At 48.0% G+C, this 19,462-nt stretch overlaps 4 protein-coding genes across 4 annotated transcripts in view; 1 reads left to right on the top strand and 3 right to left on the bottom strand.

The window, feature by feature from the left end:
• LOC108163334 overlaps positions 1-19,462 on the bottom strand; it is a 49,645-nt gene that overhangs the window by 18,507 nt on the left and 11,676 nt on the right. The window lies entirely within an intron of this gene.
• LOC117188649 lies at positions 1,025-9,562 on the top strand. Its single transcript, XM_033392813.1, has 2 exons — positions 1,025-1,957; positions 8,928-9,562. The coding sequence occupies exons 1-2, from the start codon at positions 1,141-1,143 to the stop codon at positions 9,536-9,538; spliced, it is 1,428 nt and encodes a 475-aa protein (XP_033248704.1). The 5' UTR covers positions 1,025-1,140; the 3' UTR covers positions 9,539-9,562.
• LOC117188648 (mitochondrial-processing peptidase subunit alpha-like) lies at positions 2,627-5,363 on the bottom strand. The gene is made up of 2 exons (XM_033392812.1): positions 3,057-5,363; positions 2,627-2,997 (listed from the first exon to the last, which is right to left on the bottom strand). Exons 1-2 carry the CDS (start codon positions 5,250-5,252, stop codon positions 2,731-2,733), a joined length of 2,463 nt encoding a protein of 820 aa, XP_033248703.1. The 5' UTR covers positions 5,253-5,363; the 3' UTR covers positions 2,627-2,730.
• LOC117188647 (mitochondrial-processing peptidase subunit alpha-like) lies at positions 9,600-12,324 on the bottom strand. Its single transcript, XM_033392811.1, has 2 exons — positions 10,027-12,324; positions 9,600-9,967 (listed from the first exon to the last, which is right to left on the bottom strand). Exons 1-2 carry the CDS (start codon positions 12,220-12,222, stop codon positions 9,701-9,703), a joined length of 2,463 nt encoding a protein of 820 aa, XP_033248702.1. The 5' UTR covers positions 12,223-12,324; the 3' UTR covers positions 9,600-9,700.

Below are 19,462 nucleotides of genomic sequence, written 5' to 3'. Positions count from 1 at the left end.
AGCCAGAATTAGAAGATTTTTTTAAAAAAATTTTAAGGAAACAGAACTCCGCAGAAACATCCCTTCAAAAACCCCTCCCTACAACTATCAACATCCCCAGCCGTTTCCTTAGAACTTTTTTTTATTCTTTGGATGTTGACATGCAAAGACTGCATCTTGCAAGAGGCGATGCAATTACTGCACAGTCAAGTGGCCCGTCAGAAACCAGCAGGAAATATAGCTGTTAGACTAATATTCGAGGAAAATTAGCATTAAAGTTACTGAGAACTAGGCATGCATTCAAAATACAATACCACTACAATTACTAATTACTAGAAAGGAATAATTCGAACTACAAAGTGGAAGGAACAACGGTATAAAATTTCTAGTAAGTCTAATAGGAATCGTGAAGTTTATGCGGCTCAACAGATCAGGGCTGTCTATGTCACCCCTGATCAAGTTGTGCATAGAAATCACACCAAGCATTTTTCTACGGCTAACTAAGGATGGGAGGTGTACTAATAGCAGTTGTTATATAGGGGACGTCAAATTCCTTTGACCACCTCTTTATAAACCCAAGCACGTCCATGCACTTATTTACCACGGTAGAAATGTGTTCGGAAAACTTTAACGTGGGGTCTAACATAACACACAGATCATCCACCATGGTAATTCTCTCAAGAGAACCACCAAATAGGGTATAGGGAGCCAACAAAGGGCTATAGCGATGAATTGTCATAACTTTGCATTTCGAGGCACTGTGCCCTGTGGTACTCCCGAAGAAAACTTTACTGGTAAAGAGAAGGAATTTTTGAAAAGGACTCTTTGAGATCTGGAACAAAGATACCTAGAAATCCATCTCAGGAGGTTGGGCGTTTGGTAACCCAAAACTATCCACAGAAATATACTTAGCAATATCCCTAGATCTATCTAGATAGAAACCCCATTCATAGAACCATAGGGCAGAGCTTTCCCCTCCAACTCTTCGAACAATCTATAGAAATATCCCTGAAATCTCCCGAGAGAACTACCCCTGGAACTTTCCTTCAGTTTCAACACATTAGTTCTGGTTCGTTCGAAAAAGTAGACAGTCAAAATTTTAGTAAAGACAAAAAAACACCCAAAGAATCTCAAAAACTGCAGATCCCCTGATCCTGCAACATGCAACTTGGACAATGGAAGGCGAGGGACCCCAAGAAGGAGGATAAACCAGGGGAGAAACCGGGGAGTTCAAAAGAGAAACCAACGAAGCATCTGCCCAAAGGTGACGAAAAAAAGATGGAGCAGGATCCAGGGACAGCGCGCAATGAAAAGGCGGTCTACGATGCCAAGGTAAATCTCCTATGCGGTGGTTTCTTTGCGATGTTGGACTGCAGCCCCCAACCGGAGGAGGCATTCCACCCCAACTCGCACGAGTGCTACATCGCGAGGGAGTGGCTCAGAAAACTGACATTTATGAACTGCAACACAGTGTTCAAGGCGCGCATACGCAAAGCGTACATGAGTGCATTGCTTGAGTGCTTCAATCAGGGGCGCCTCTTCGGGATCTTGAAGCAGATGCCCCCGGAAGAACTCAATTGGATGGACTTTCCGGACACCACGTATCATGCGTCGAGGCAGAAGTTTGATACGTGTAGGGGCATGCCACAGAACTGTTCTTTAGAGGACACAATGGGTTTGGGTAGTCCTCAGTCTTCAAGCGAACAGTCACGGGAAGCGGTGGATAGACAACAGCGTTTCATGGATGAATCAGAAGAATTTATGATAGAACATCAGGTATTTAGGACCGAAGAACCTCAGAGTTTCCAGCAACAGCCACGGAGATACCAGGAACAGTCACGGACGGAAACCTTCTACGATCCTACCACCTTTCCACCACCGCCCCATGTGGGTCAACAGTCGGGCTCCTACTACAAGCCCTCGCACGTGAAATTCGACACCTTCGGGGCGCCCCCTCGCTTCATTGCGGAAAGGAAAGATGGAAAAGAATTCTCCCCATCAGGTGCAGAAGGAGGAGGTGTGCCAGTTGAGGATTTTGATACTGCCATCATAGAGGCCCCTCCTGATCCTCATTCTGCTATGCCCACACGTTCGATTCTTAAGCATAGCTGCATCAACAATCGGAAGACGCCAGTATCCTTCAACGATAAACCATGCTTTGATGATGACAGAAGGCCTAAAACTTCAATACAATCCTATAGAGCGCAGTTCCCAAGCCGGAAAGAGTGCGGGTTCAAGGGATCGAATCAAAAGAAGCAGAAAAATGGCACCCAGACGAATCAGAGCAGGCCAGAGGCCTCCGGGGAGGAGTATGATAGAGTCAAAATAATTCGAACTGTGACAACAAACCGTTGCAACAGGACCTTCCTTATGGAGTGCATTCGTCGCGAGCTGCGCGGTGAAACATCCGAGGGAGCTAACGACTATCTGGAGGGTGAAATAGAGCGCTACAAGACATTTTCCCAAAAATACAGCTGCAACGATCCCGAATACAAGGAGAAAATGCTCGGAGGGGATCCTAATGCGCAGAGGACATACCTGTTGCTCAATATGCAACAGGATTTGACCAAATTTTTGACCCTTTGAGAGGGAAAGAAAGAGGACAACTTAAGAGTCTAATTTAAAAGATTTCAAAATAAAATTAAAATTTTGCCAAATATATTTTTGTAATATTATGATATTTCGAGCGGGGTTCCAGAAAAGATAATCAAATCAGCCTTATTATAGAGTGTGGGTGTTTTAGAGGGTGGTTTAGATGCCAGAGTCCCAGTGCTTGGTCCATTTGATGGGCTCCAAAGTGCCCAAATCCAACTTCCAGATGGCACCATTCTGGTTCAGCTCAATGGCCTTCACAAAGTTCGCGGCACACTGCTGAGAGGTCTGGTTGGGAGGCCCCAGCAGCTTCTGCGCCACCTCGGGCTCCACATCCAGCCACGAGTTGAACTTATTGACAAGAGTGGTCTTAGTGATGCCAGGATTGACAGTGTAAGCAGTGACACCAGTAATGGGGGCCAATTTCTATGAGATTTGAAAGAAATATTCAGTTTAGGGAGTAGGGAAGACGTTAGATTACTTACTGCCAGGGAGGAGGTAAAGTTAACCACCCCCGCCTTGGTGCCGGAGTAAACGGGCACCTGGTAGATGGCATTGAAACCGGTGACGGAGCCAATGTTGCAAATGATGCCGCCAGGGCCGCACTCGCGCTTGTCCCAGAACTCCATAATGGCTGTGGTGGTGTTGACCAGGCCCGTATAGTTAACGGCAACGGTGCGCTCGATCTGATGATCGTCCAGGATGCCAGCACCGTTGATCAGCACATCGACAGTCTTTATCTTTGCAAAGACGGTCTTCAGGAGCTTGGTCGTCTCCTTGAGAGGCACTGTCACATCGTAGGGATAGAAGCTGACCTTCACCTTGGGATTGAGTTCCTTCAGTTCGCAAATGGCCTCCGGATTTTCAATGCGATCCAAGATGACCAGGTTCTTGAGGTCACGCTTAACCAACTCCCGGCTGGTGTCCATGCCAATTCCTCCCAGACCGGCCACGAAAACCACATTCTTGTCTGTGAGGCACAATCCCTTTGATTCGTTCGATTTGGTAGATTTGCAGAAATGCTGGTCTGAACAGAAGGGGGACAATCGTCGCCCGAGACCGGTCCGCCCAGCACCAGCAAGGGCGGAGGTTACATGGCCCATTTCGGGCAGGCCGGTGATGTCTCCGCGTGCTGCCAGTGATGGCGGGGAGCTAAGCAGTCGTGTGGCCACGCGTTGTATATCTGCGGCGGACACTTTCTCTATCTCCTCAATGAAATGCTCTGGCCGCTTGCGATGCCCCGACGCGAGCACCTGGCGCCCGACATCCTCGAACACTACAGCTCGCGATTCCAGGTTCATCAGTAGCATCGATTGCAGCTGTATTTTCGAGCGCATTAAATCCTCGCGTCCCGGTTCGGCGGCCATGCTCAACAGCTCGCGGACTATCACCTCGACCATGTCGTTCAAGTGTTGCGGCGGCGCACTGCCGTGTATGCAGAACAAGCCGCTGTCGGTATAGGCATGATTGTGTGCCGTGGCACTGTGCACCCAATCGTAGCGATTTAGGACCTTTGTGTAGAGGCGCGAGTTCATGCCCTTGCCGTGACCGCCGGAGCCCCTGGAGAAGGAGCCCCCGCCGCCCATCATTATGTTGAGCACGCATAGGGGCACATAGTCTGGATCCTGGTGAGCGCATCCCTCAAAGCCAAGGACGACATGGGCCAGCTCCGGCAGAGCAGCGGCCGCATAAATGGGAATTTCGCATTGCTCCTTCACAATACCGCCAGTGTAGTGGGCGATGGAAGTGTCCACCTGCTTAGATCCTACACTGCTTTCTGGCTCGCTCTCCCAGATGGGTTTCTCTTCCACAAAGTACTTCCTCACGTGCTCCACCAGTTCGTCGTGATCCACACCAACGCCTGCGAAAACCATGCGGCTGGGAGAGTGATGATGCTTCAGGTACTTCATTAGCACAGCCCTATCTATGCTTTCCAGAGTCTCTGGAGGGCAGAGCTTCGGCAGGCCTAGCGTATTGTCCCCGTAGGCAGCCGCGTGTATCATGTCCATCAGTATCGGTTCCTGATCGGGGCGCATGCGCAGCGTCTCCAGCTCGAAGTTGACGGCACGCGCTGCTAGATTCACCTCCTGCTCGCTTATCGTGGGTCGCAGAGTGACATCCGCCAAGAGACGCGTAGCAGAGTCAATGGCCCTGCTGTCGATGCTGGCGGCATAGATGAGAGTGTCGCGCGAGGTCTGACAGTCGCAGATGCCCCCGTTCTCCTCCAGCTCTTTCCGTATGGCATCTCTGTTGGGAAAGTTAGCTGTGGAGTTGAAGGCTAGCTTTTCGAGAAAATGTGATACACCGCCGGGGTAGGCCGCCTCATAGCGTGGGCCCGAGCTTATAACCAGGCCGACAGTACAGAATTGTCCGCAGCGCGGCTCCGAGGCAATGCGCAGTCCATTCTCAAGGGTCGTTACCCTTGTGGCGGCACTCTCAGCCATTGGGGCTGCGTATTCAGCCTCCGGCACGTTTGGCAGTGGTTCTTTTAGTCGAGGAAGGTGCGTAACGATCGACGGCATATTAACCCTGCTGAGGCCATCTTTCCCTCGCACTCCGCTGGGGATTCTCCCGATGCCAGTCCCACAGCCAATTTTCGAAACTCTGGTAGCGAAACGACATGGAAATGTGCGACAGGTGCTCTTGAGCGTTTTCAGCATGCCGATACCTCGCCTGTTCATGTCGCTGCAGGTTTACTGGTCTAACCGATATTTAAAATTTTGTACTGTATGATTTAAAACTGAATTTTGTTCAAAACATATCGGGACCAGAAATGAAACTAATGTTGACCCGGCTTCTTTCTCTTTGACTTTTTGATAAGAGGTATATATGATGGTACACAAAAATTTATATTTGGTGAGAGTTCCCTAAGCACTCAATATTTTTAAATATCTAAACTAAACTCAATATTATTCTTCTGCCATATTAAAAGTAATAGGCAGCTATTAGTAAAATTTATTTATTTATTTATTTATTTCTTTTTTTTTTGTTAGACTAATACTAAATATATAGTTTAACGAGGGGGAACGTTGTGAGTTGCTGCGGAGACCGCAACTCTACGGTTATACCCGATCCTAAGTCAGTATGGCTCTCCTCCGGCAGAGGCCGCTAATATTAAACGACACGACAAGGAGTGCGTGCGAGAGAGACAGAAAATCAGTCTGAGCGTGACGTCGGGTGCTGCGTAGCCAGTGCAAATTGATTTGTTCCTATTGGCTATAAAAATGATCTGATCTGATCCAGATTCAGCAGTCTGATAGATATGGTCATTATCTATGATTCTGCGTCTTTAGTTTTCTCGAATGTGCAATATTGTGGATGCAACAGATTTTCGTTCTTTGTGTGGGCGGAAGGGGGTGGGGCGAAATTTTGAGATATACGTTTTATAGTGAGATCTAACAGGAGTGCGGATACCAAATTTGGTTACTCTAGCCTTAATAGTCTCTGAGATTTGTGAATATCCCCAGATTTTCATCCTTTGCGGGGGCGGAAGGGGGTGTGGCGAAATTTTGAAACAAACTCGTCTCGGTCCGATATATTAGGAGTGTGGATACCAAATTTGGTTGCTCTAGCTCTTATAGTCTCTGAGATCTAGGCGCTAATGTTTTACTCTAAGCAAAGCCGGCTATGCTACGTGTGTGTTAGAGAGAGACAGGGCGAGAAAAAATGAAATTGTTTTCTTGATTCTGGCTATAATAATTATACGATCTGGTTCAGATTTTGCACTCTAGAAGATATAGTCATCTTCTACGATTCTGCGTTTTTAGTTTTCTCGTATCGTCGAAATTGTGGATGCCACAGATTTTCGCCCTTTGTGGGGGCGGAAGTGGGCGGGGCAAAGTTTTGAAATATTTTTGTAGCAGTGACATATCACAGAAGTCTGGATCCAAAACATCGTTGCTCTCGCTCTTATAGTCTTTGAGCACTAGGCGCTGAAGGGGACGGACAGACGGACAGACAGACATGGCTCAATCGACTCGGCTATTGATGCTGATCAAGAATATATATACTTTATGGGGTCGGAAACGATTCCTTTTGGACGTTACACACATCCACTTTTACCACAAATCTAATATACCCCAATACTCATTTTGAGTATCGGGTATAAAAATGTAAATGTTTCCCCTGAAAAATTTGAGTTTTGTGCAAAAACACAACATACATGCAGACGGAGACCATGACAGAGAATTAGTCGTGTGGCCAATGTGGCTCCCACATGGGAGTCGCGACCATTGGGATGGGACGGGCTCGGGCTCTGGCTCTCTGTAGACGAAGATTTACTTATTCTCCTGGCAACCTCTGGGACTGGCATCCACACACACACATACACACACACAGTCTCAGACGAGACACTCAAAATCCTTGCCACGGAATTTATAAGGTTATAATAAACGGCTCAATATGTACTTTCTTTGATCAAAAGCTCAGCCAGAATTAGAAGATTTTTTTAAAAAAATTTTAAGGAAACAGAACTCCGCAGAAACATCCCTTCAAAAACCCCTCCCTACAACTATCAACATCCCCAGCCGTTTCCTTAGAACTTTTTTTTATTCTTTGGATGTTGACATGCAAAGACTGCATCTTGCAAGAGGCGATGCAATTACTGCACAGTCAAGTGGCCCGTCAGAAACCAGCAGGAAATATAGCTGTTAGACTAATATTCGAGGAAAATTAGCATTAAAGTTACTGAGAACTAGGCATGCATTCAAAATACAATACCACTACAATTACTAATTACTAGAAAGGAATAATTCGAACTACAAAGTGGAAGGAACAACGGTATAAAATTTCTAGTAAGTCTAATAGGAATCGTGAAGTTTATGCGGCCCACAGATCAGGGCTGTCTATGTCACCCCTGATCAAGTTGTGCATAGAAATCACACCAAGCATTTTTCTACGGCTAACTAAGGATGGGAGGTGTACTAATAGCAGTTGTTATATAGGGGACGTCAAATTCCTTTGACCACCTCTTTATAAACCCAAGCACGTCCATGCACTTATTTACCACGGTAGAAATGTGTTCGGAAAACTTTAACGTGGGGTCTAACATAACACACAGATCATCCACCATGGTAATTCTCTCAAGAGAACCACCAAATAGGGTATAGGGAGCCAACAAGGGGCTATAGCGATGAATTGTCATAACTTTGCATTTCGAGGCACTGTGCCCTGTGGTACTCCCGAAGAAAACTTTACTGGTAAAGAGAAGGAATTTTTGAAAAGGACTCTTTGAGATCTGGAACAAAGATACCTAGAAATCCATCTCAGGAGGTTGGGCGTTTGGTAACCCAAAACTATCCACAGAAATATACTTAGCAATATCCCTAGATCTATCTAGATAGAAACCCCATCCATAGAACCATAGGGCAGAGCTTTCCCCTCCAACTCTTCGAACAATCTATAGAAATATCCCTGAAATCTCCCGAGAGAACTACCCCTGGAACTTTCCTTCAGTTTCAACACATTAGTTCTGGTTCGTTCGAAAAAGTAGACAGTCAAAATTTTAGTAAAGACAAAAAAACACCCAAAGAATCTCAAAAACTGCAGATCCCCTGATCCTGCAACATGCAACTTGGACAATGGAAGGCGAGGGACGCCAGGAAGGAGGATAAACCAGGGGAGAAACCGGGGAGTTCAAAAGAGAAACCAACGAAGCATCTGCCCAAAGGTGACGAAAAAAAGATGGAGCAGGATCCAGGGACAGCGCGCAATGAAAAGGCGGTCTACGATGCCAAGGTAAATCTCCTATGCGGTGGTTTCTTTGCGATGTTGGACTGCAGCCCCCAACCGGAGGAGGCATTCCACCCCAACTCGCACGAATGCTACATCGCGAGGGAGTGTCTCAGAAAACTGACATTTATGAACTGCAACACAGTGTTCAAGGCGCGCATACGCAAAGCGTACATGAGTGCATTGCTTGAGTGCTTCAATCAGGGGCGCCTCTACGGGATCTTGAAGCAGATGCCCCCGGAAGAACTCAATTGGATGGACTTTCCGGACACCACGTATCATGCGTCGAGGCAGAAGTTTGATACGTGTAGGGGCTTGCCACAGAACTGTTCTTTAGAGGACACAATGGGTTTGGGTAGTCCTCAGTCTTCAAGCGAACAGTCACGGGAAGCGGTGGATAGACAACAGCGTTTCATGGATGAATCAGAAGAATTTATGATAGAACATCAGGTATTTAGGACCGAAGAACCTCAGAGTTTCCAGCAACAGCCACGGAGATACCAGGAACAGTCACGGACGGAAACCTTCTACGATCCTACCACCTTTCCACCACCGCCCCATGTGGGTCAACAACGTGAAATTCGACACCTTCGGGGCGCCCCCTCGCTTCATTGCGGAAAGGAAAGATGGAAAAGAATTCTCCCCATCAGGTGCAGAAGGAGGAGGTGTGCCAGTTGAGGATTTTGATACTGCCATTATAGAGGCCCCTCCTGATCCTCATTCTGCTATGCCCACACGTTCGATTCTTAAGCATAGCTGCATCAACAATCGGAAGACGCCAGTATCCTTCAACGACAAACCATGCTTTGATGATGACAGAAGGCCTAAAACTTCAATACAATCCTATAGAGCGCAGTTCCCAAGCCGGAAAGAGTGCGGGTTCAAGGGATCGAATCAAAAGAAGCAGAAAAATGGCACCCAGACGAATCAGAGCAGGCCAGAGGCCTCCGGGGAGGAGTATGATAGAGTGAAAATAATTCGAACTGTGACAACAAACCGCCGTTGCAACAGGACCTTCCTTATGGAGTGCATTCGTCGCGAGCTGCGCGGTGAAACATCCGAGGGAGCAAACGACTATCTGGAGGGTGAAATAGAGCGCTACAAGACATTTTCCCAAAAATACAGCTGCAACGATCCCGAATACAAGGAGAAAATGCTCGGAGGGGATCCTAATGCGCAGAGGACATACCTGTTGCTCAATATGCAACAGGATTTGACCAAATTTTTGACCCTTTGAGAGGGAAAGAAAGAGAACAACTTAAGAGTCTAATTTAAAAGATTTCAAAATAAAATTAAAATTTTGCCGAATATAATTTTGTAATATGATATTTCGAGCGGGGTTCCAGAAAAGATAATCAAATCAGCCTTATTATAGAGTGTGGGTGTTTTAGAGGGTGGTTTAGATGCCAGAGTCCCAGTGCTTGGTCCATTTGATGGGCTCCAAAGTGCCCAAATCCAACTTCCAGATGGCACCATTCTGGTTCAGCTCAATGGCCTTCACAAAGTTCGCGGCACACTGCTGAGAGGTCTGGTTGGGAGGCCCCAGCAGCTTCTGCGCCACCTCGGGCTCCACATCCAGCCACGAGTTGAACTTATTGACAAGAGTGGTCTTAGTGATGCCAGGATTGACAGTGTAAGCAGTGACACCAGTAATGGGGGCCAATTTCTATGAGATTTGAAAGAAATATTCAGTTTAGGGAGTAGGGAAGACGTTAGATTACTTACTGCCAGGGAGGAGGTAAAGTTAACCACCCCCGCCTTGGTGCCGGAGTAAACGGGCACCTGGTAGATGGCATTGAAACCGGTGACGGAGCCAATGTTGCAAATGATGCCGCCAGGGCCGCACTCGCGCTTGTCCCAGAACTCCATAATGGCTGTGGTGGTGTTGACCAGGCCCGTATAGTTAACGGCAACGGTGCGCTCGATCTGATGATCGTCCAGGATGCCAGCACCGTTGATCAGCACATCGACAGTCTTTATCTTTGCAAAGACGGTCTTCAGGAGCTTGGTCGTCTCCTTGAGAGGCACAGTCACATCGTAGGGATAGAAGCTGACCTTCACCTTGGGATTGAGTTCCTTCAGTTCGCAAATGGCCTCCGGATTTTCAATGCGATCCAAGATGACCAGGTTCTTGAGGTCACGCTTAACCAACTCCCGGCTGGTGTCCATGCCAATTCCTCCCAGACCGGCCACGAAAACCACATTCTTGTCTGTGAGGCACAATCCCTTTGATTCGTTCGATTTGGTAGATTTGCAGAAATGCTGGTCTGAACAGAAGGGGGACAATCGTCGCCCGAGACCGGTCCGCCCAGCACCAGCAAGGGCGGAGGTTACATGGCCCATTTCGGGCAGGCCGGTGATGTCTCCGCGTGCTGCCAGTGATGGCGGGGAGCTAAGCAGTCGTGTGGCCACGCGTTGTATATCTGCGGCGGACACTTTCTCTATCTCCTCAATGAAATGCTCTGGCCGCTTGCGATGCCCCGACGCGAGCACCTGGCGCCCGACATCCTCGAACACTACAGCTCGCGATTCCAGGTTCATCAGTAGCATCGATTGCAGCTGTATTTTCGAGCGCATTAAATCCTCGCGTCCCGGTTCGGCGGCCATGCTCAACAGCTCGCGGACTATCACCTCGACCATGTCGTTCAAGTGTTGCGGCGGCGCACTGCCGTGTATGCAGAACAAGCCGCTGTCGGTATAGGCATGATTGTGTGCCGTGGCACTGTGCACCCAATCGTAGCGATTTAGGACCTTTGTGTAGAGGCGCGAGTTCATGCCCTTGCCGTGACCGCCGGAGCCCCTGGAGAAGGAGCCCCCGCCGCCCATCATTATGTTGAGCACGCATAGGGGCACATAGTCTGGATCCTGGTGAGCGCATCCCTCAAAGCCAAGGACGACATGGGCCAGCTCCGGCAGAGCAGCGGCCGCATAAATGGGAATTTCGCATTGCTCCTTCACAATACCGCCAGTGTAGTGGGCGATGGAAGTGTCCACCTGCTTAGATCCTACACTGCTTTCTGGCTCGCTCTCCCAGATGGGTTTCTCTTCCACAAAGTACTTCCTCACGTGCTCCACCAGTTCGTCGTGATCCACACCAACGCCTGCGAAAACCATGCGGCTGGGAGAGTGATGATGCTTCAGGTACTTCATTAGCACAGCCCTATCTATGCTTTCCAGAGTCTCTGGAGGGCAGAGCTTCGGCAGGCCTAGCGTATTGTCCCCGTAGGCAGCCGCGTGTATCATGTCCATCAGTATCGGTTCCTGATCGGGGCGCATGCGCAGCGTCTCCAGCTCGAAGTTGACGGCACGCGCTGCTAGATTCACCTCCTGCTCGCTTATCGTGGGTCGCAGAGTGACATCCGCCAAGAGACGCGTAGCAGAGTCAATGGCCCTGCTGTCGATGCTGGCGGCATAGATGAGAGTGTCGCGCGAGGTCTGACAGTCGCAGATGCCCCCGTTCTCCTCCAGCTCTTTCCGTATGGCATCTCTGTTGGGAAAGTTAGCTGTGGAGTTGAAGGCTAGCTTTTCGAGAAAATGTGATACACCGCCGGGGTAGGCCGCCTCATAGCGTGGGCCCGAGCTTATAACCAGGCCGACAGTACAGAATTGTCCGCAGCGCGGCTCCGAGGCAATGCGCAGTCCATTCTCAAGGGTCGTTACCCTTGTGGCGGCACTGTCAGCCATTGGGGCTGCGTATTCAGCCTCCGGCACGTTTGGCAGTGGTTCTTTTAGTCGAGGAAGGTGCGTAACGATCGACGGCATATTAACCCTGCTGAGGCCATCTTTCCCTCGCACTCCGCTGGGGATTCTCCCGATGCCAGTCCCACAGCCAATTTTCGAAACTCTGGTAGCGAAACGACATGGAAATGTGCGACAGGTGCTCTTGAGCGTTTTCAGCATGCCGATACCTCGCCTGTTCATGTCGCTGCAGGTTTACTGGTCTAACCGATATTTAAAATTTTGTACTGTATAATTTAAAACTGAATTTTGTTCAAAACATATCGGGACCAGAAATGAAACTAATGCTGACCCGGCTTCTTTCTCTTTGACTTTTTGATAAGAGGTATATATGATGGTACACAAAATTTTATATTTGGTGAGAGTTCCCTAAGCACTCAATATTTTTAAATATCTAAACTAAACTCAATATTATTCTTCTTCCATATTAAAAGTAATAGGCAGCTATTAGTAAAATTTATTTATTTATTTATTTTTTGTTTTTTTTGTTAGACTAATACAAAATATATAGTTTAACGAGGGGGAACGTTGTGAGTTGCTGCGGAGACCGCAACTCTACGGTTATACCCGATACTAAGTCAGTATGGCTCTCCTCCGGCAGAGGCCGCTAATATTAAACGACACGACAAGGAGTGCGTGCGAGAGAGACAGAAAATCAGTCTGAGCGTGACGTCGGGTGCTGCGTAGCCAGTGCAAATTGATTTGTTCCTATTGGCTATAAAAATGATCTGATCTGATCCAGATTCAGCAGTCTGATAGATATGGTCATTATCTATGATTCTGCGTCTTTAGTTTTCTCGAATGTGCAATATTGTGGATGCAACAGATTTTCGTTCTTTGTGTGGGCGGAAGGGGGTGGGGCGAAATTTTGAGATATACGTTTTATAGTGAGATCTAACAGGAGTGCGGATACCAAATTTGGTTACTCTAGCCTTAATAGTCTCTGAGATTTGTGAATATCCCCAGATTTTCATCCTTTGCGGGGGCGGAAGGGGGTGTGGCGAAATTTTGAAACAAACTCGTCTCGGTCCGATATATTAGGAGTGTGGATACCAAATTTGGTTGCTCTAGCTCTTATAGTCTCTGAGATCTAGGCGCTAATGTTTTACTCTAAGCAAAGCCGGCTATGCTACGTGTGTGTTAGAGAGAGACAGGGCGAGAAAAAATGAAATTGTTTTCTTGATTCTGGCTATAATAATTATACGATCTGGTTCAGATTTTGCACTCTAGAAGATATAGTCATCTTCTACGATTCTGCGTTTTTAGTTTTCTTGTATCGTCGAAATTGTGGATGCCACAGATTTTCGCCCTTTGTGGGGGCGGAAGTGGGCGGGGCAAAGATTTGAAATATTTTTGTAGCAGTGACATATCACAGAAGTCTGGATCCAAAACATCGTTGCTCTCGCTCTTATAGTCTTTGAGCACTAGGCGCTGAAGGGGACGGACAGACGGACAGACAGACATGGCTCAATCGACTCGGCTATTGATGCTGATCAAGAATATATATACTTTATGGGGTCGGAAACGATTCCTTTTGGACGTTACACACATCCACTTTTACCACAAATCTAATATACCCCAATACTCATTTTGAGTATCGGGTATAAAAATGTAAATGTTTCCCCTGAAAAATTTGAGTTTTGTGCAAAAACACAACATACATGCAGACGGAGACCATGACAGAGAATTAGTCGTGTGGCCAATGTGGCTCCCACATGGGAGTCGCGGCCATTGGGATGGGACGGGCTCGGGCTCTGGCTCTCTGTAGACGAAGATTTACTTATTCTCCTGGCAACCTCTGGGACTGGCATCCACACACACACATACACACACACAGTCTCAGACGAGACACTCAAAATCCTTGCCACGGAATTTACTGTGATGCGTGGCACAGTGGTGCACGAGGTTATAATAAACGGCTCAATATGTACTTTCTTTGATCAAAAGCTCAGCCAGAATTAGAAGATTTTTTTAAAAGAATTTTAAGGAAACAGAACTCCGCAGAAACATCCCTTCAAAAACCCCTCCCTACAACTATCAACATCCCCAGCCGTTTCCTTAGAACTTTTTTTTATTCTTTGGATGTTGACATGCAAAGACTGCATCTTGCAAGAGGCGATGCAATTACTGCACAGTCAAGTGGCCCGTCAGAAACCAGCAGGAAATATAGCTGTTAGACTAATATTCGAGGAAAATTAGCATTAAAGTTACTGAGAACTAGGCATGCATTCAAAATACAATACCACTACAATTACTAATTACTAGAAAGGAATAATTCGAACTACAAAGTGGAAGGAACAACGGTATAAAATTTCTATTAAGTCTAATAGGAATCGTGAAGTTTATGCGGCTCAACAGATCAGGGCTGTCTATGTCACCCCTGATCAAGTTGTGCATAGAAATCACACCAAGCATTTTTCTACGGCTAACTAAGGATGGGAGGTGTACTAATAGCAGTTGTTATATAGGGGACGTCAAATTCCTTTGACCACCTCTTTATAAACCCAAGCACGTCCATGCACTTATTTACCACGGTAGAAATGTGTTCGGAAAACTTTAACGTGGGGTCTAACATAACACACAGATCATCCACCACGGTAATTCTCTCAAGAGAACCACCAAATAGGGTATAGGGAGCCAACAAGGGGCTATAGCGATGAATTGTCATAACTTTGCATTTCGAGGCACTGTGCCCTGTGGTACTCCCGAAGAAAACTTTACTGGTAAAGAGAAGGAATTTTTGAAAAGGACTCTTTGAGATCTGGAACAAAGATACCTAGAAATCCATCTCAGGAGGTTGGGCGTTTGGTAACCCAAAACTATCCACAGAAATATACTTAGCAATATCCCTAGATCTATCTAGATAGAAACCCCATTCATAGAACCATAGGGCAGAGCTTTCCCCTCCAACTCTTCGAACAATCTATAGAAATATCCCTGAAATCTCCCGAGAGAACTACCCCTGGAACTTTCCTTCAGTTTCAACACATTAGTTCTGGTTCGTTCGAAAAAGTAGACAGTCAAAATTTTAGTAAAGACAAAAAAACACCCAAAGAATCTCAAAAACTGCAGATCCCCTGATCCTGCAACATGCAACTTGGACAATGGAAGGCGAGGGACCCCAAGAAGGAGGATAAACCAGGGGAGAAACCGGGGAGTTCAAAAGAGAAACCAACGAAGCATCTGCCCAAAGGTGACGAAAAAAAGATGGAGCAGGATCCAGGGACAGCGCGCAATGAAAAGGCGGTCTACGATGCCAAGGTAAATCTCCTATGCGGTGGTTTCTTTGCGATGTTGGACTGCAGCCCCCAACCGGAGGAGGCATTCCACCCCAACTCGCACGAATGCTACATCGCGAGGGAGTGGCTCAGAAAACTGACATTTATGAACTGCAACACAGTGTTCAAGGCGCGCATACGCAAGGCGTACATGAGTGCATTGCTTGAGTGCTTCAATCAGGGGCGCCTCTACGGGATCTTGAAGCAGATGCCCCCGGAAGAACTCAATTGGATGGACTTTCCGGACACCACGTATCATGCGTCGAGGCAGAAGTTTGATACGTGTAGGGGCTTGCCACAGAACTGTTCTTTAGAGGACACAATGGGTTTGGGTAGTCCTCAGTCTTCAAGCTAACAGTCACGGGAAGCGGTGGATAGACAACAGCGTTTCATGGATGAATCAGAAGAATTTATGATAGAACATCAGGTATTTAGGACCGAAGAACCTCAGAGTTTCCATCAACAGCCACGGAGATACCAGGAACAGTCACGGACGGAAACCTTCTACGATCCTACCACCTTTCCACCACCGCCCCATGTGGGTCAACAACGTGAAATTCGACACCTTCGGGGCGCCCCCTCGCTTCATTGCGGAAAGGAAAGATGGAAAAGAATTCTCCCCATCAGGTGCAGAAGGAGGAGGTGTGCCAGTTGAGGATTTTGATACTGCCATCATAGAGGCCCCTCCTGATCCTCATTCTGCTATGCCCACACGTTCGATTCTTAAGCATAGCTGCATCAACAATCGGAAGACGCCAGTATCCTTCAACGACAAACCATGCTTTGATGATGACAGAAGGCCTAAAACTTCAATACAATCCTATAGAGCGCAGTTCCCAAGCCGGAAAGAGTGCGGGTTCAAGGGATCGAATCAAAAGAAGCAGAAAAATGGCACCCAGACGAATCAGAGCAGGCCAGAGGCCTCCGGGGAGGAGTATGATAGAGTGAAAATAATTCGAACTGTGACAACAAACCGCCGTTGCAACAGGACCTTCCTTATGGAGTGCATTCGTCGCGAGCTGCGCGGTGAAACATCCGAGGGAGCAAACGACTATCTGGAGGGTGAAATAGAGCGCTACAAGACATTTTCCCAAAAATACAGCTGCAACGATCCCGAATACAAGGAGAAAATGCTCGGAGGGGATCCTAATGCGCAGAGGACATACCTGTTGCTCAATATGCAACAGGATTTGACCAAATTTTTGACCCTTTGAGAGGGAAAGAAAGAACAACTTAAGAGTCTAATTTAAAAGATTTCAAAATAAAATTAAAATTTTGCCGAATATAATTTTGTAATATGATATTTCGAGCGGGGTTCCAGAAAAGATAATCAAATCAGCCTTATTATAGAGTGTGGGTGTTTTAGAGGGTGGTTTAGATGCCAGAGTCCCAGTGCTTGGTCCATTTGATGGGCTCCAAAGTGCCCAAATCCAACTTCCAGATGGCACCATTCTGGTTCAGCTCAATGGCCTTCACAAAGTTCGCGGCACACTGCTGAGAGGTCTGGTTGGGAGGCCCCAGCAGCTTCTGCGCCACCTCGGGCTCCACATCCAGCCACGAGTTGAACTTATTGACAAGAGTGGTCTTAGTGATGCCAGGATTGACAGTGTAAGCAGTGACACCAGTAATGGGGGCCAATTTGTATGAGATTTGAAAGAAATATTCAGTTTAGGGAGTAGGGAAGACGTTAGATTACTTACTGCCAGGGAGGAGGTAAAGTTAACCACCCCCGCCTTGGTGCCGGAGTAAACGGGCACCTGGTAGATGGCATTGAAACCGGTGACGGAGCCAATGTTGCAAATGATGCCGCCAGGGCCGCACTCGCGCTTGTCCCAGAACTCCATAATGGCTGTGGTGGTGTTGACCAGGCCCGTATAGTTAACGGCAACGGTGCGCTCGATCTGATGATCGTCCAGGATGCCAGCACCGTTGATCAGCACATCGACAGTCTTTATCTTTGCAAAGACGGTCTTCAGGAGCTTGGTCGTCTCCTTGAGAGGCACAGTCACATCGTAGGGATAGAAGCTGACCTTCACCTTGGGATTGAGTTCCTTCAGTTCGCAAATGGCCTCCGGATTTTCAATGCGATCCAAGATGACCAGGTTCTTGAGGTCACGCTTAACCAACTCCCGGCTGGTGTCCATGCCAATTCCTCCCAGACCGGCCACGAAAACCACATTCTTGTCTGTGAGGCACAATCCCTTTGATTCGTTCGATTTGGTAGATTTGCAGAAATGCTGGTCTGAACAGAAGGGGGACAATCGTCGCCCGAGACCGGTCCGCCCAGCACCAGCAAGGGCGGAGGTTACATGGCCCATTTCGGGCAGGCCGGTGATGTCTCCGCGTGCTGCCAGTGATGGCGGGGAGCTAAGCAGTCGTGTGGCCACGCGTTGTATATCTGCGGCGGACACTTTCTCTATCTCCTCAATGAAATGCTCTGGCCGCTTGCGATGCCCCGACGCGAGCACCTGGCGCCCGACATCCTCGAACACTACAGCTCGCGATTCCAGGTTCATCAGTAGCATCGATTGCAGCTGTATTTTCGAGCGCATTAAATCCTCGCGTCCCGGTTCGGCGGCCATGCTCAACAGCTCGCGGACTATCACCTCGACCATGTCGTTCAAGTGTTGCGGCGGCGCACTGCCGTGTATGCAGAACAAGCCGCTGTCGGTATAGGCATGATTGTGTGCCGTGGCACTGTGCACCCAATCGTAGCGATTTAGGACCTTTGTGTAGAGGCGCGAGTTCATGCCCTTGCCGTGACCGCCGGAGCCCCTGGAGAAGGAGCCCCCGCCGCCCATCATTATGTTGAGCACGCATAGGGGCACATAGTCTGGATCCTGGTGAGCGCATCCCTCAAAGCCAAGGACGACATGGGCCAGCTCCGGCAGAGCAGCGGCCGCATAAATGGGAATTTCGCATTGCTCCTTCACAATACCGCCAGTGTAGTGGGCGATGGAAGTGTCCACCTGCTTAGATCCTACACTGCTTTCTGGCTCGCTCTCCCAGATGGGTTTCTCTTCCACAAAGTACTTCCTCACGTGCTCCACCAGTTCGTCGTGATCCACACCAACGCCTGCGAAAACCATGCGGCTGGGAGAGTGATGATGCTTCAGGTACTTCATTAGCACAGCCCTATCTATGCTTTCCAGAGTCTCTGGAGGGCAGAGCTTCGGCAGGCCTAGCGTATTGTCCCCGTAGGCAGCCGCGTGTATCATGTCCATCAGTATCGGTTCCTGATCGGGGCGCATGCGCAGCGTCTCCAGCTCGAAGTTGACGGCACGCGCTGCTAGATTCACCTCCTGCTCGCTTATCGTGGGTCGCAGAGTGACATCCGCCAAGAGACGCGTAGCAGAGTCAATGGCCCTGCTGTCGATGCTGGCGGCATAGATGAGAGTGTCGCGCGAGGTCTGACAGTCGCAGATGCCCCCGTTCTCCTCCAGCTCTTTCCGTATGGCATCTCTGTTGGGAAAGTTAGCTGTGGAGTTGAAGGCTAGCTTTTCGAGAAAATGTGATACACCGCCGGGGTAGGCCGCCTCATAGCGTGGGCCCGAGCTTATAACCAGGCCGACAGTACAGAATTGTCCGCAGCGCGGCTCCGAGGCAATGCGCAGTCCATTCTCAAGGGTCGTTACCCTTGTGGCGGCACTCTCAGCCATTGGGGCTGCGTATTCAGCCTCCGGCACGTTTGGCAGTGGTTGTAAAGTTGTAAATACAAGCAATTAAATGGAATTTAAAAAAAAAAAAAAAAAAAAAAACACACAGTCTCAGACGAGACACTAAAAATCCTTGCCACGGAATTTACTGTGATGCGTGGCACAGTGGTGCACGAGGTTATAATAAACGGCTCAATATGTACTTTCTTTGATCAAAAGCTCAGCCAGAATTAGAAGATTTTTTTAAAAGAATTTTAAGGAAACAGAACTCCGCAGAAACATCCCTTCAAAAACCCCTCCCTACAACTATCAACATCCCCAGCCGTTTCCTTAGAACTTTTTTTTATTCTTTGGATGTTGACATGCAAAGACTGCATCTTGCAAGAGGCGATGCAATTACTGCACAGTCAAGTGGCCCGTCAGAAACCAGCAGGAAATATAGCTGTTAGACTAATATTCGAGGAAAATTAGCATTAAAGTTACTGAGAA

This window comes from Drosophila miranda, chromosome 4 (genome assembly GCF_003369915.1).
Source record: "Drosophila miranda strain MSH22 chromosome 4, D.miranda_PacBio2.1, whole genome shotgun sequence".
In the NCBI taxonomy this organism is placed as follows: Eukaryota; Metazoa; Arthropoda; class Insecta; order Diptera; family Drosophilidae; genus Drosophila; species Drosophila miranda.
Note: the sequence above shows the minus strand (reverse complement) of the source record. Positions and strands in the feature narration are given on the sequence as shown.

Coding starts and splice junctions, on each gene's coding strand:
- LOC117188649 (XM_033392813.1), top strand. CDS start 1,141: ATGCAACTTGGACAATGGAAGGCGAGGGACCCCAAGAAGGAGGATAAA. Junction 1,958..8,927: donor CTTCATTGCGGAAAGGAAAG/ATGGAAAAGAAT, acceptor CGGAAAGGAAAG/ATGGAAAAGAATTCTCCCCA.
- LOC117188648 (XM_033392812.1), bottom strand. CDS start 5,252: ATGAACAGGCGAGGTATCGGCATGCTGAAAACGCTCAAGAGCACCTGT. Junction 2,998..3,056: donor ACTTTACCTCCTCCCTGGCA/GTAAGTAATCTA, acceptor CAAATCTCATAG/AAATTGGCCCCCATTACTGG.
- LOC117188647 (XM_033392811.1), bottom strand. CDS start 12,222: ATGAACAGGCGAGGTATCGGCATGCTGAAAACGCTCAAGAGCACCTGT. Junction 9,968..10,026: donor ACTTTACCTCCTCCCTGGCA/GTAAGTAATCTA, acceptor CAAATCTCATAG/AAATTGGCCCCCATTACTGG.